This window comes from Condylura cristata, unplaced genomic scaffold (genome assembly GCF_000260355.1).
Source record: "Condylura cristata isolate star-nosed mole 26May11 unplaced genomic scaffold, ConCri1.0 scaffold00015, whole genome shotgun sequence".
Lineage (NCBI taxonomy): Eukaryota > Metazoa > Chordata > Mammalia > Eulipotyphla > Talpidae > Condylura > Condylura cristata.
In genome coordinates, this window is record NW_004567116.1 from 1782876 (window position 1) to 1796196 (window position 13321).

General features: G+C 53.4%; 2 protein-coding genes across 3 annotated transcripts in view; one reads left to right on the plus strand and one right to left on the minus strand.

Moving 5' to 3' along the window:
* The window catches only part of CFL1 (cofilin 1 (non-muscle)), a 3508-nt gene extending 805 nt beyond the window's left edge, over nt 1–2703 (plus strand). Inside the window, exons 2-4 of the mRNA XM_004682617.2 lie at nt 1259–1566; nt 1812–1888; nt 2079–2703. Coding sequence (XP_004682674.1) covers nt 1259–1566; nt 1812–1888; nt 2079–2191 — 498 coding nt within the window. The 3' untranslated portion in view covers nt 2192–2703. The remainder of the gene's footprint in view (nt 1–1258; nt 1567–1811; nt 1889–2078) is intronic.
* Nucleotides 2704–3414: 711 nt separating this feature from the next.
* SNX32 (sorting nexin 32) lies at nt 3415–13261 on the minus strand. Of its 2 annotated transcripts, none has more exons than XM_012725484.1 (13): nt 12861–13261; nt 7338–7439; nt 6910–7020; nt 6669–6790; nt 6370–6502; nt 6142–6246; nt 5856–5961; nt 5673–5748; nt 5441–5480; nt 4712–4798; nt 4441–4600; nt 4284–4369; nt 3415–4054 (listed from the first exon to the last, which is right to left on the minus strand). In XM_012725484.1, exons 1-13 carry the CDS (start codon nt 12894–12896, stop codon nt 4001–4003), a joined length of 1218 nt encoding a protein of 405 aa, XP_012580938.1. In that variant the 5' UTR covers nt 12897–13261; the 3' UTR covers nt 3415–4000. The 2 variants fall into 2 exon arrangements, with proteins under 2 accessions (XP_012580938.1, XP_004683401.2); XM_004683344.2 differs by having other exon boundaries at nt 6379–6502; nt 12861–13259.
* Nucleotides 13262–13321: the final 60 nt, after the last annotated feature.

A 13321-nucleotide genomic window follows, 5' to 3' on the forward strand; every position in this document is an offset into this window, starting at 1 on the left:
CGGCGGGGTCCCGGCGCGCACGCCTGGGGACCTGGGGCCGCTCCGTGCGCGCGCGGCCGCCGAGTGGAGAGCGAGTCCGATAAGCCGACTGCGTTTTCCACCCGGTAACGTCTGGAACGGCGGCGCCGGCTGGCGCGTGCGCACGCGCGCTGGCCCGGCCGCAGGGCCCGGAGCACTGGACGAGCGGGGCCTAGGCTTTCCCGGATGGGGCCCGAGGGTGGAGCCGAGTTTAGGGAAGTGACCCAGGCGGGCACCGCCCGGAAACCACCCCACCCCCTGTTTGGGCCGATGGGCTGTGTGAACTGAACGCGGCGCAGGGGGTGACAGGCCTGACGGCACAGGCCAGTGCTGGGGCCGGGCATGGGCCCCTCTCCCCGAGTGGCTCTGCCCGTGGGTAGAGTTCTCCCGGGGAGGGGACAGGACCTAGCTGAGCGCCTTTCCCCGCCCACTCCGGAAGCGGACAGGTCACGTGGCAGTTTAGCCTGCAGTTCCGGGAGGGGGCGCGACGAGATTTTAAACGTGGGTAAAGCGCGCCCCCCCCGCGTGTCCCCGACACGGTTCACAGTAGAAGTGTAGAAGTCTAAAGATCTCTCAGGGACCGTGGGCCTGTTAGCCTGTGTCAGCGATCCACGGGGTTCTGCCCTCCCCGAGACTGGGAGTCGTCAGGGTTCTACTTAGTGGTTGTGGTTTTCTCTGCTTGAGGAAGAGTTCAGTAGAGAAGCGGCTAATCGGTGTAATAACTGCCTTGAGTGGTTGCGATGGAATTACTGTAACTGCGAGCCCCGTCGGCTGCCCTGTGCAGTCTGGAGGGGCCTTGTCTTTGGTTTCCTAAAGGATGGCTGCGTGGGCGTCGGGGTTCCGGCTTGTGGCTCTGAGCGTGTGAAGTTGAGTATTGCAGGTAGGAAGCTGTTGTAGCTGGTGGACTGTTGTCAATTCAGGGTTCATATCTCAGAGTTCTGCTTCTCCCAGGTTTTTGGTTTTTAGCTCATAAAGTATCAGGGTCTGGGGATGATGATCTAGTGTTAGGCCCCTCTGTCTGGGACCCTAACACTAGGTGACCACAGGTCCCGCCTAGGATTTCTGTGGTGGGCCTCCGTACCATTGGCTGCTTCGGCAGTGGTTTGGGTGGGAACTAGTCCCCTCTGTTTTGTCATGGTCTTTTGGGACTGACACTTGTTGGCATCCAGGTGGATTGCTTAAGAGGCAAGGGGAGGGACTTGGGAGACCCAGAAAACTCATGGTGTGTGCTCATCCTCAGGCTTCTGGCGTGGCCGTCTCAGACGGTGTCATCAAAGTGTTCAATGACATGAAGGTGCGCAAGTCATCGACACCAGAGGAGGTGAAGAAGCGCAAGAAGGCAGTGCTCTTCTGCCTGAGTGAGGACAAGAAAAACATCATCCTGGAGGAGGGCAAGGAAATCCTGGTAGGTGATGTGGGCCAGACTGTGGACGACCCCTACGCCACCTTCGTCAAGATGCTGCCAGACAAGGACTGTCGCTACGCTCTCTACGACGCGACCTACGAGACCAAGGAGAGCAAGAAGGAGGACCTGGTGTTCATCTTCTGGTGAGCTCCTGCAGCCCCAGCTGCCACGCCCTGTCTCAGGAAGAGGACTGCCAAGCTTTCCCAGGAGTGTGTTTTGGTGGGGGGAAGAGTTCTAGCAGAACGGCTTGTCAGTGCAGAGCTGGATGAGAGCTCGAACGCCAGAAGTCAATTGGAGGGTTTCTTGACTTCCTCTGTCACTTCAGCATGGTTGTTAGACTTGGGGGTGGACACTTTACTGCAGGTTCGCTGACTGTTTCTCTCTCTAGGGCTCCTGAGTGTGCACCCCTTAAGAGCAAAATGATCTATGCCAGCTCCAAGGATGCCATCAAGAAGAAGCTGACGGGTAAGGGACCAGCATTAGCAGAGCTACATGCTGCCTTCTGCTCGGGCCTGGGCTTGGGGCGGGTGAGCGGCCTGGCAGAGGCCCCCACCTCTTCCCACTGGTGGGAAGGTGACTTTGCCCATTCCATCTGCTCTGGTTGGCCCCTTCCCAGTGCTTTCTGTTCACAGAACGCTCCCCTTGTTCCCCACAGGGATCAAGCATGAATTACAAGCAAACTGCTATGAGGAGGTCAAGGACCGCTGCACCCTGGCAGAGAAGCTGGGGGGTAGCGCCGTCATCTCCCTGGAGGGCAAGCCTTTGTGAGCCCCCTCCAGCCCCCTGCTTGGAGCATCTGGCTGCCCCAGACCCGCCGGGGGGGGGGGTTGCAGGCTGCCCCCCTTTCTGCCAGACCGGAGGGGCAGCAGGGGGAGGGCAGTCCCTTCACCCAGTTGCCAAACAACCCCCCCCCACCCCCGGACCTTCCTCCTTCCTCCATTCCTGACGGATCTGGCCCTCCCAAACTGCTTTTGATCTTTTGATTCCTCTTGAGTTGACAGACCAAGTTTCCCTTAGATGCCCTTACTGGAGGAATCTGTATTTTTTTTAACGAAACCCCAACTCCCCACCTGCTGCTCCTCTCCCCTATGCTGCCAACTTCTAACCACAATAGTGACTCTGTGCTTGTCTGTTTAGTTTTGTGTGTAAATGGAATGTTGTGGAGATGACCCTTCCCCGCGCCGCCTGGTCCCGTCCCCCCCCCCCCCCACAGTTACTCATGGAGCAGGATTGGTAAGGGATCTTCAATTAAAAAGACACACACACACACAACAATAAAAGGCTCTAATGGGATGTTTGTTTCAGGGTTGGGGCCCAGGGGACCTTGCCAGGCAGGAAGGCTGGGAGAAAGCGCATTGCTTCCCCTCCCCTACCTCTAGCCAGCCCCAAGTCCTGATCTGGCCCAGGGGTTGTTTGGGCCTCCTTCCGGCCACTCCAGCTGACAGGGTGGTGCCTCTTTTGGCACCAGAGCCATTCAGGAGGTAGCTGTGCAGGGTGTGTCTGCTGTGCAGGGCTCTGGGTAGAGGTTCCTTCGTGCCTGAAGCGCTTTCTCGGAAGCCACAGTCTGGGGGGGCAGTGAGGGCATTCTGCTAGCTGACTCAGTCCTGCCCAGATGTGGGCTGTGCACTTGCAGGTCACAGGTGGCTTCTTGAGCACTCTCCCCGCCCCAGAGGTTCTCCACCTTGCCCTAGACGGCTGGCTGACTCATTTACAAGGTCTGGCAGCCGGGTCTAGTGCCCGCTGTGAGTCAGAAGCCAGGTTGGGCCTTCTCATGTGGTTGGAGTCCACTCTGGGAGGGGCCAGCCAGGTGGGGCACAGGACTTCAGACCCAGCTGTCTTGGGTGCTGCCTCCCTGTGTTTAACCAAGAGGGTGTTGGCTGAGGTGGTGAGACTTTGGCCAGCATTACCCTGGGCGGTCCAGCTTGCGCTTGGGTGCCTACCTACCTGGCAAGTGAAGGTATTCTAGAAGCTGAGCTCAAGAACAAGGCATGTTAGGGTAGTAATGCAAGATTTATTACCTCCTGTCCCAACCAACTGGACTACATAGAAGCCACTCTGGGTTCCTTGGAGTTGGTAGTTCCTTCTGGGAGGGAGCCAAGGTGGGGGTGGGGGTGTTGCTGAGGGCTTGAGAGTTTTGCTGGGTTTGTGGGGATGACCGACAAGCCCTGAGACTGCTCCTAGGTTCCGAGTCGAGCGCGTGGCTCTGGAAGATAACTGCCTGTGCCCCTAGGATCTGGTTTCTGGATCAAGGTGGGTCTGGTGGACCCTGGAGATAAGACTTGAGGACAGGTAGGCCCTCAGGCTATAAGACCAAGCTTGCAGCTCGGGACAGGATGGGGCCTCCGAGGTAGGTAGAGGCTTGCCCCCCAGCACTCAGGAAGGGTGGGGTGCTTGGGCACCCCCAGGTTGTGGCTCTGCTTACCTGTGGCCAAATACAGTGCCCATGCTGCCCTGTCTTGCAGGGCCTGGCACCTTCGGGGGTGGGGCTTGCCTTGGGAAGTCATTGGGCCTGGCTAGTGGGGAAGGCAGTGTCTTGAGGCCGGTGGCCTGGGGAAGCCTGTTACTAAGGTCTTAGCGCTACGGCTCCCCCTTGAGGGCGATGAGGGTGTTCCGGAGCAGCAGAGTGCTGGCCTGCGGATGAGAAAGGTCCTTGTCCCCAGCGCCTTGAGGCTGCTGCTGCGCTGGCAGCCCAGGTAGCCCCTGTCCCTGCCTCCCCCTCACTACGTGTAGGGGCAGCTGCCATCTGCCTTGAGCTAGGCATGAGTGAGGGGAAAGCTGGCCGGGGCTGTTCAGGTGCCTCGCCCCCGCGCCCATGCTGGGAGCAGCTGAAGGGGGTTGGGGGTGCAGCAAGGGGGCTCACCTTGGCGTGTTTGAGCTCTAGCTCTGCCAGCTCAATGAGGTTCTTGCGAAAAGAGGAGACTCGGCGGGACTTGAAGTCCATGAGCTCTGGAGAGGAGCAGGGAGAGAGTGCGGGCCCCTGCAGGGCAGGCAGCGGGGCTCCGGGGCGCTGGGCTTACCCTGCTTGGCCGAGCCTGAGAGGCGCTCGAAGCGCTCACAGCACAACTGCTGGTGGCTCTCTGCGCTGCGCACTTCCCGGTTCCTGGCACGAGCCTTGTCCAAGGCCTTGTTGGCGTTCTCATAGTCGGCCAGGGCCCGAAGCCTCCGGTAGAGCAGGTCCTGGGGCCGTGATGGCACCGGGTCCCTTTGCATGGGGTGCGCCTGCCCGCCCACCCTCACCTTGGCTGCAGTGCCACTGGCTTCCAGCCCTGAGGCCACGGGGTTGCTCACCTTGGCTGCCTGTGAATCCCGCATGTAGTATCTCAGCATGTCTGACAGCTTCAGGTCCTCGTCAGAGGCCACTCGACCCTCCAGCTTCTGAGTCAGAAAGGTGAAGGTTGGAGAAGGGCTTGTGGTGGGACAGCTAAGAGCCAGGGGACTGTTTGCCACCTCGCTATCCTGTCTGGTAGCTACTTCAGGGCAAGCCCTGGTGTTCAGGAAGGGACGGCTTCACGGAGGTGGTGGCACTGGTCTGCGGACCTCAGTGTTAGGTGGGCATTGACAACAGCGAGAGCAGGCCACGGGGCACTGGGGTAGCAGCAAGATCACAAGAAGCCTAAGATGAAGGCCAAGGACTTGTGGCTCTGTCTTGGGCAACTTCTAGAAGGGGTAGGGTCACCTGGGCAGGGGAGATGCGGTGCAACAGAAGCCTAAGGGAGACTGCCACATTCCAGTGACTTGGAGAAGAGTTCAGGGAGTTTGGGGCAGGATGTCGGCTGGCACAAGTGCGTGGCGTGGCGTGGCGTATCCTTGTAAGTGTCCACCAAGCCAGGTCCCTTCCCCCACTCCTCGTTACCACCCACCCACTAGAAGTTGAATCCGCGTCTCCACTCCTTGCTAAACCAGTCTGGAAGCTAAGTCCAGAGTCATTTAGGCCCAAGTTTTAAACAAAAATGACCCTGGAACTTTTCCTTCTGTGACTTCCTCAGGGGGTGTGGTTGGCACAGAGGCAGTACTCACCCTTAATCGCTCAAAGAGCTCTGCCAATTTGAGGAAGCTCCTAGGGGGCAATGGCAGGTGTTGGGGCCGTTCCTCAGGGGTGCTCAAAGCTTCCCTGCCCTGAGACCCAGCCCTTGAAAACGCAGGCGCCCCTTTCCCAAGACCCGGCAGGACCTCCCCCCTAGACTGACGCCTGGTGGGCAGACGCAGTATCAAAGAAACAGGGAGGCCAGAAGGGCCCAAAGCTGCTCACGTCTTGAGCTGGTTGACTTCCTGCGTGCCCAGACTGCTCAGTGCAGCCGAGAGGGGGATGTAGTCGTCGGCCAGGCCTGCAGGGCAACAGCTGCCGTCAGACCGTTGGGTGCCCATGAGCCCCGCCCGGCGCATGCGCTCAGCCCCCACCCAGGGGATTCAGGGCCCCTTGGGGCCTGCGTACACTTGTGGGAGTGCATGACGCGGTCTGCCCGCAGGCAGGCATCCCGGATGCGGGTGTGGTATTCCAGCAGAAAGGTCCGCTCGTGCTCGAAGAAGTCATCCACCTCCTAAACGCGCCAGACAGGACCCACTTCAGCCAAGTCACCAGAAGTGTGGTAACCGCGGCCACCCAGGGTTGGCATGGTCTCCCTCCAGGCCAGCCCCACCAGCGGCTTCCCTCCCTGGGCGTCAATCCTTGCTGTGGGCCGCAGGCCCTGGATGGAATCCAGAAGGGGCCCGCGGGTCACCTTGAGCCCTGACACGCCAGTGATGAGCACTTCATCAGCAGACTTCACAATGTTCCTCAGAAACCCCCCAAGGAGCTCCTTCCTGTTCTTTCCTCGGACGCTCAGCTGAGGCACATTAAGGAGACGTGATGGGGGCAGGGCACTACACACCACACCACACCCAGCACCACCACTCGGGGCCATCTAGAGCCTGGCACCGCCCTCCCCGGGGGTGACTTGCGTGCTGACACAGCTCACATCTTGGCCATATTCCAAAAAGACAAAGAAGTTGTGGTCCCGATGCAGAGTAGGGTGGGCCGCCAGGCGCTGCAGGAAGACCTCGTGCATGGCGACTGTCTTCTTGAAGATGGCCAAGTACTCACTGCGGACAGAGGCCATGCTTGGCCCTTGGGCTCTGACCCCCGCGCCCTCCCGCTTCATCAGAGATGGGGTGTCAGCTGTGCAGGGGCACAGTTGGGAGAGAGCGTGGCCTCTCGGGAGGGGTGGGCTGGGGCTTGGGCCAGACGAGGTCAGGCAGTGGCACTCACGCTTCCAGCTCCTGCTTCATTTTGGCAAACTCTTCGCGTGTGATGGAGCTGTCCCCCTCACCCAGCTTCTGCAGCTTTTCTCTTGAAGCCTCAAAGTCTGGCCTGGGAGGGGCTGGGGGGATCTGTCAAAGGAGGGACAGAGCTGGAGGCGTGTCCATGCTGAGAAAGCCACATCCATGCTCCCCCGCACCCCGCAGAAGCTGGGCTGGCCTGCCCTCCCACCCCCATGACCATGCCTCACAATGAGGCCCGCGTAGTCCTCATTCTCCACGTAGGCGTCGTGGAGCCAGATGAACTCCTCATGCTGCCGAACTACGGAGAACTCGGTCTGCGCGAAGTGGGGCAGGCAGCTCTGGAAACAGGAGGCCTGAGGTGTCTGTTCCTGCCCCCCATCTCTCCCCCTGCAGCCACCCCGCTTCCCGGGAACCTTCCCAGCTCCAGATCCCAGGGAAGGCCCAAGTAGGGCCAGGTGCTTATGCTATCTGGTATGACGGTGGGCAGCTGGGTAGCACTTGAGGCCTGAGGCCAAGGCGGCTGAGCCTGGAAAGATGCCAGCCTCAAAAGGGCAGGAACCTGGTAGTGGGATCGGGTCCAAAAGCTCTGGTGACATCTGCCTGCCACGCCCCTCCCCCACCCAAGAACAGAATCCCATTCCCCAGGGAGCCTCACCTTGGTCTGCACTGTGAACTTCACCTTGTCCCGCTCGCTCACAGCATCAGAGATCTCCACCTGTAAGGAGCTGTCTGCCTGCAGGTCCGGCAGCGGGGAGGGCTGTGGGGAGGGGAGCACTGACCTGTCACCGGCCCCCTTGCCCATCCTGGCCGCCCACTCTGGCCGTCACAAAGCCTATACGGTAGCAGTGGTCCCACCCCATTGGGGTCCTGCTAAGTTACTGCCGAGGGCGTCTCAGTTCCTGCAGCACTACTGCACCCTCCCATCCTCAAGCAGGATCCTATCAGCTCCCAGCTTGTAAGTGCAGAAGCTGAAATCAGAAAAGATGAAATCTCTTGTCTCAGATCGCAGCGCTGCAATGTGACAAGTTGAGATTTGAACCCAGTTCCAAACCCCATGCATGTTCTTGGCTACCTGCCCACCTCTTTCCGGCTGTGGCTGCAACAACCTCTTGACCAGGGCATACAGTAAATCGGATAAGAAGTTCAGCTCCCACTTCCCTCTTGTGAGCATTCCTGAGCCGTTTGCATTCACTACTTATAGTGCCAAGAAGGGATGGCTTGTAGGCAAAGCACAAGTATTTCTCCAAGTGAAGAGGTCTGTGAGGCAAGAAGCTGCTCGTTCCAACAAGCATTTACTGAACACCTACTATGGCCGTGCCACTGTGTCAGGTGATACTAAGCAGAGGAAAGGCTTAGATGCCACCCTACCTGCAAGTGCTGCTCACCACCCACAAGCTGGTACTGTGCTCACACCCACAGGACTCACTGTCCTACAGGCTCTGGTGCACGATGGGAACCAGTGTGACCTCCAGCACCATAGCTTAACTTGACTGGTTTTGAAGTTCATGTAAACTGCAATTATAGAGCGTATATTCTCATCCACACCTATGTTGCTAAGAGCAGCTGGCGGCCATCCCATCCCACGGACGTGTCCCTGCGTGGGCACCCAGTCCTCCGCTGGCCGTCATGTGCATGACTGCACATTTGGCACCTTGAATGTTCTTGTGTGAGTTTTTGGAGGTCCCGTACATTTATAGATCCTTGGCATTTCCTGTACGTTTTGGAAACAACTTTTTAATTTTAACCACAAAAACCTTGCTGGCATGTTGGCTGAGAGTGCACTGAATCTACAGATCAGTTTGAAAGGGATAACCATTTCTGCAGTACTTACTCTTCCAATCCATGAACATGGAATATATTTCAAATTATGTTGTCTTTAATTTTTCTCAGTAATATTTTATAGTTTCCTCTGTAGAGATTTTGCACATCTCGTTAGTTTTTTTTTTATTACAAAAGTTTATTTTTACATCATTTTGTACATTTTCTCGTTAGTTTTTTTCCTAGGTGCCTGGTGATTCTGTTGTTGCTGTTACTATTTTAAATATTTTTAATGGATTGTTGCTAGTATATGAACACATACTATTGATGTTTGTATACTTTGTATCCATGAGCCTTGCTTTGTATAACTATGCTTACTCTTTTTTTAATGTATATTTTAAAAATTATTTATTTACGCATACAGAACTGGGGTACAGGCCAGAGGTGCAGGGGCGGTGAGAGGCTTCACCAGGGACAGAGTGGGGAGCAGAACAGGTCGACTGACTAAGCACACTGCTGCGGGGAGCAGCGGGCGGGTCAGGAGAGGTCTGCCGCGCCCTGTGGTCACTTCCAGGGCGGGACTGAACTCATGCTGAAGTGGCTTTAACTTTACAGTGCTGTGCTGTGACCCACTGCGCCCCCAGGAGGTGGCTTACTCAGTTTTAGTCTCTTCCTTTCCAGCCTTTTTACCTTTCACTTCTTTTTCTTGTCTTGTTGGCACCTGCTAGCTCGCGAAGTGCTCTAGTACAACGCGGAAGCAGAGCTATGGTGATAATGGGAATCCCTGACCTCAGGCAGATGCAGTAAAAATTTAGTCCTGAAAATGTTTTTAGATATTTTGTCAATTTAATGAAGTTTCCTGCTGTGCTGACTTTGACTATCTCTACTATTTCTGCCTTTGGAATGTTACTTTCTTTTATAAATTTTTTTCTCCCTTTATTAAGATATGTAAGTTGTTTTGTTACTCTGCATACTTGCTAATTTCATTGATTGATTTTCAAATGTCAAATCACCTTGCATTCCTTAATAAGAGGGTCATTATCATTAAGTATTACCTTTTTATGTATAGCTTATACAAGTTGTTAATATTTTGTTTCTGACTTCTGCTCACAAGAATATTACCTGCATTTTGTTTCTCACTTTGTTCACAAGAATATTAACTGCATTTTCCATTTTCCCTTTTTTGTAATGTTCTTGACAGATTGGTTGTAGGGTGTGTGAGTGTTAAAATATGATAAAAGTCGTGTCAAATATGGTAAATATGGTAAAAGTCACCATTCTAGGGCCTCCGGGTGGTGCAGGGTTAAATCGCAGCTCTGTAAAGATATCATCAGCCACTGAGACCTGAGTTCGATTCCCGGCTAGGGAGCGACCCACAGGGCACAGCAGATCTCTCGTGTCTCACCTGCTGCTCCCCTCGACAGTGCATTTCAATGGATCCGCCTGTTCTGCTCCCCATTCTGTCTCTGGTGAATCTTCTCACCCCCTGCCCCCCCCCCACTTCTGTCCTACACCCAGTTCTTTTATGCATAAATAAGTAAAATAAATGTTAAAAAGTTACTATTCTCACTGTTTTCAAGTTCAGGGTAGTAGGTATATTCACAGCGCTGTGGGTCACACCAGCTGTCCTCAAGGTTTGGCATCACAGTTAAACATTCTTAAGACAGCTTATTTCTGCCTTTGGAATAACTTATATAACAACAGAACTAGTTCACCTTTAATGCTAGAATAACTCACATGTGCAATTATCTGTGCTTAGAGAGGGATTTCTGTAAAAGTCTTAAATTCCAGATTTAGTTCCTATGATAGGAATAGAATGAACTATTCATGTTTTCTACTTGTTTCAAGCTTGGGAAAAATTGCATTTTTCAAGACATTTGAAATTTCTCTAATTGACATTAACTTTAAACAGTCATGTTCTTTCTAATATCTGAAACAACTCTGAGCATCTTCTCCCTTTTTCCCAGTCTCCCCCTTTGCTTTTTTTCTTTCTCTTACAAATCTTGCTAAACTGATAGCAAGTTTTACTAATGTTTTCAAAAAGCCATTTTTGGCAGCTCTGATTTCTCCTTTTGTAAATTCTTTTCAAATTTATTGATTTCTATTATTTTCTTTCTTTGTCTTTCTTGGGGTTTAATCTGCTCTTCCTAGTTTCCTGAGACTGAAATTTAGATAACTGATTCTTCAATCTTCCTTATTTTCTAAAATATGCATTTGGAGATATAAATTTTCCACTGAACAATATCTTAGCTACAGATCATGAATCTTGCTATAGTTTCAAAATCATTTCTTCAGAAATATTTTAAAATTCTTGTGGTATTTTGTCCTTTGACCTATGAATTACTTAGAAACATGGTGCTTAATTTCTCAATATTTTGAAATCTAGTCACCTTTTTGTTTTGATTCCTACTTAATTATATTACATCAAAGATCACATTATATGTTATTTCAACCTTCAAAAATATGAACTTGCTTTATATATAGCCCAACTAGGATGTATTTTAGTAAATGGCATGTGCACTTGATTCTTTTCTGGTTGCCGAGTATAGATTGTTGATTAATCCTGTTATTGTAAATCTAGTTTCTTACTGATTTTCTTGGTCTGCTTTGAGAGAGCAGCATGTATTGAGAGAATTGTGTTACCCCTCTAAACTATAACTGTGGATTTTTCTTTTCTGTCTTTGCATATTTTGGAACTCTTATTAGGTACATATAAGTTTAGGACTGTTTTATCCTCCTGTTGAATTGATTGAAATCATTAGTGAATGTTCTTCTATTTCTAGTAATTCTTCTTTGATTTACTTTTTTAAAAAATTATTTATGCGTACAGAACTGGGGTACAAGCCAGAGGTACAGGGCCACTGTGACGAGGATTCACCAGAGACAGGGTGAGAAGCAGAACAGGCAGATCAATAAAGTACACTGCTGAGCAGCGGGCGGGACAGAAGAGGTCTGCTATGCCATGTGGATCACCTCTGGGGTGGGGATTGAACTCACACTGAAGCTGCCGTAGCTTTGTTTAGCTTCGCACTGCGGCACTCCAACCACTGCGCCACCAGGGAGCGCCTCTGATTGACATTTCTACTTTGTCTGAATTCATATAGCCACACTAATTATCATTTGGTTACTGTATTTATGATATGTGTATGTATCATATATCAATATAAAAATGGATTTATGATATATATACATTTGTCTTTTTTAAAGATTTATTTTTATTTATGCATGCAAGAGCTAGGGTGTAGGCCAGAGGTGTGTGTGGGGGGGTGAGGGGTGAGACAGAGTGGGGAGCAGAACAGTCTGAGCTACTGAAATCCACTGCTGAGGGGAGCAGCGGGGAGACAGAAGAGGTCTGCTGTGTCCTGTGGTCAGCTTCCTGGCTGGGGATTGAACTCAGGCTGCAGTGGCTGGCAATAGCTTGATAATGCTGAGACTTAACCTGGTGCCATCAAGGAGGCCTCCCCCTTCTTTTTTTAAATAATTAAAAAAAATTTTTTACATCATTCTTCATTTTGATTATTTTTTCATATCAGGTTGTAATCCCCATGGGCTTCCCACCACCAATTCACCCATGTGCCCAGCAAGTGCACTCTTTCCACAGCCTCCCTTTTTAATTAATTTCATTAAGCATGATATAAAGGTAAGTGAACACTGCAACATATTTCTCTTTTCTATATCTCGTGTCTTTCAGCCCCTCTCATATTGCTAAGCTCTACTTGAACCCTATTCTGATACTTTGGCCGACACTCCTGGGCTAGGTTCTTCCGGTGCCCAAATGCTCCCCACAAAAAACACATTCTGACTCACTGGTGCAGTAGGGCCCTGTTCCCCATGTCCTCCCTGCTGCCTCAATGTGTCTGCTCTGACCTGCAGTGTCGGTAACTGCTGGAGGGAGATGGGACACATCTTAATTCTCTGTCACAACCCCCAAATGTGCCTCTGTGTGCCCAGCCCCTAATCATCGCTGGCACAACAATGCTCAATAACTACTCATTGCATGAAGTCAAGAGCAAAGAACGAAGAATGAATGGCCGTACAGCTATAAGAAAGCAGACACTCAGCGAAGCCATTAATCCTAAGCAAGACCGCCCACCTCGAGAAAGGAGTCTGCAGGCCTTCCCGGTTCCTAACATCCTCCTTCCTTTTCTCCCCATCAAGCCAATCTGGGTCTGGATAAGGCAGGGGAGGAATGACAGTGAGCGATTCCTTCCCATTTTGCAGGGCAACGGTAAACCCTGTCTTCTTTGGCATCCTCACCAGTTCCCATGCAGGTGCCACAGAGGCGCCCCACCCCCTTGCTGGGTCTCTCCACTTAGCTCACGCGTGCGGGCGAACACACACACACACAGAATCCTCGGCTGGGCATCACTGGGCATCAGGCGTGGGGTGGAGGTTGGGAGGGGCTGCATCCTCTCGTTACCTTGCTCTCCTTCCCAGCCTCTGGATGGTTCTCCATCACCGCCCTTTCCGGCTGCAGCGCCCAAGGGCTCCGCCGCGGCACTGCTGGCACGCTCCCGCAGCCTGCTCCCGACGCCCCTCGCCGCGGCTGGGACGGAGCTGGACCAGCGGTCCGCGACGCTCTCCCCTCCTCGCACGGAGTCACCCGGAGTCCTGCGGGATTCCCGCCCCTCCCCGCAGCCGCGCCTTTTGATTGGGCGCCTGGCTTGCCGCGCGCGGCGCCATTGGCTACTACGCCTGTCGTTCCTGGCCCAGGCCCCAGCTTTTAAGGCGCCGCGCGGAGTTGAGCTGACGCGGTACAGGCGACCTGGGGAGGGGTGAGGGCTGGGGCTCTGGGGGCGGCCGAGGTTTCTGGGCCCCCAGCACCGGGCAGGAGGACTCCCGCCGCGCGCTCTCAACGGCCTCGCGCGCCCTGCGCGTGCG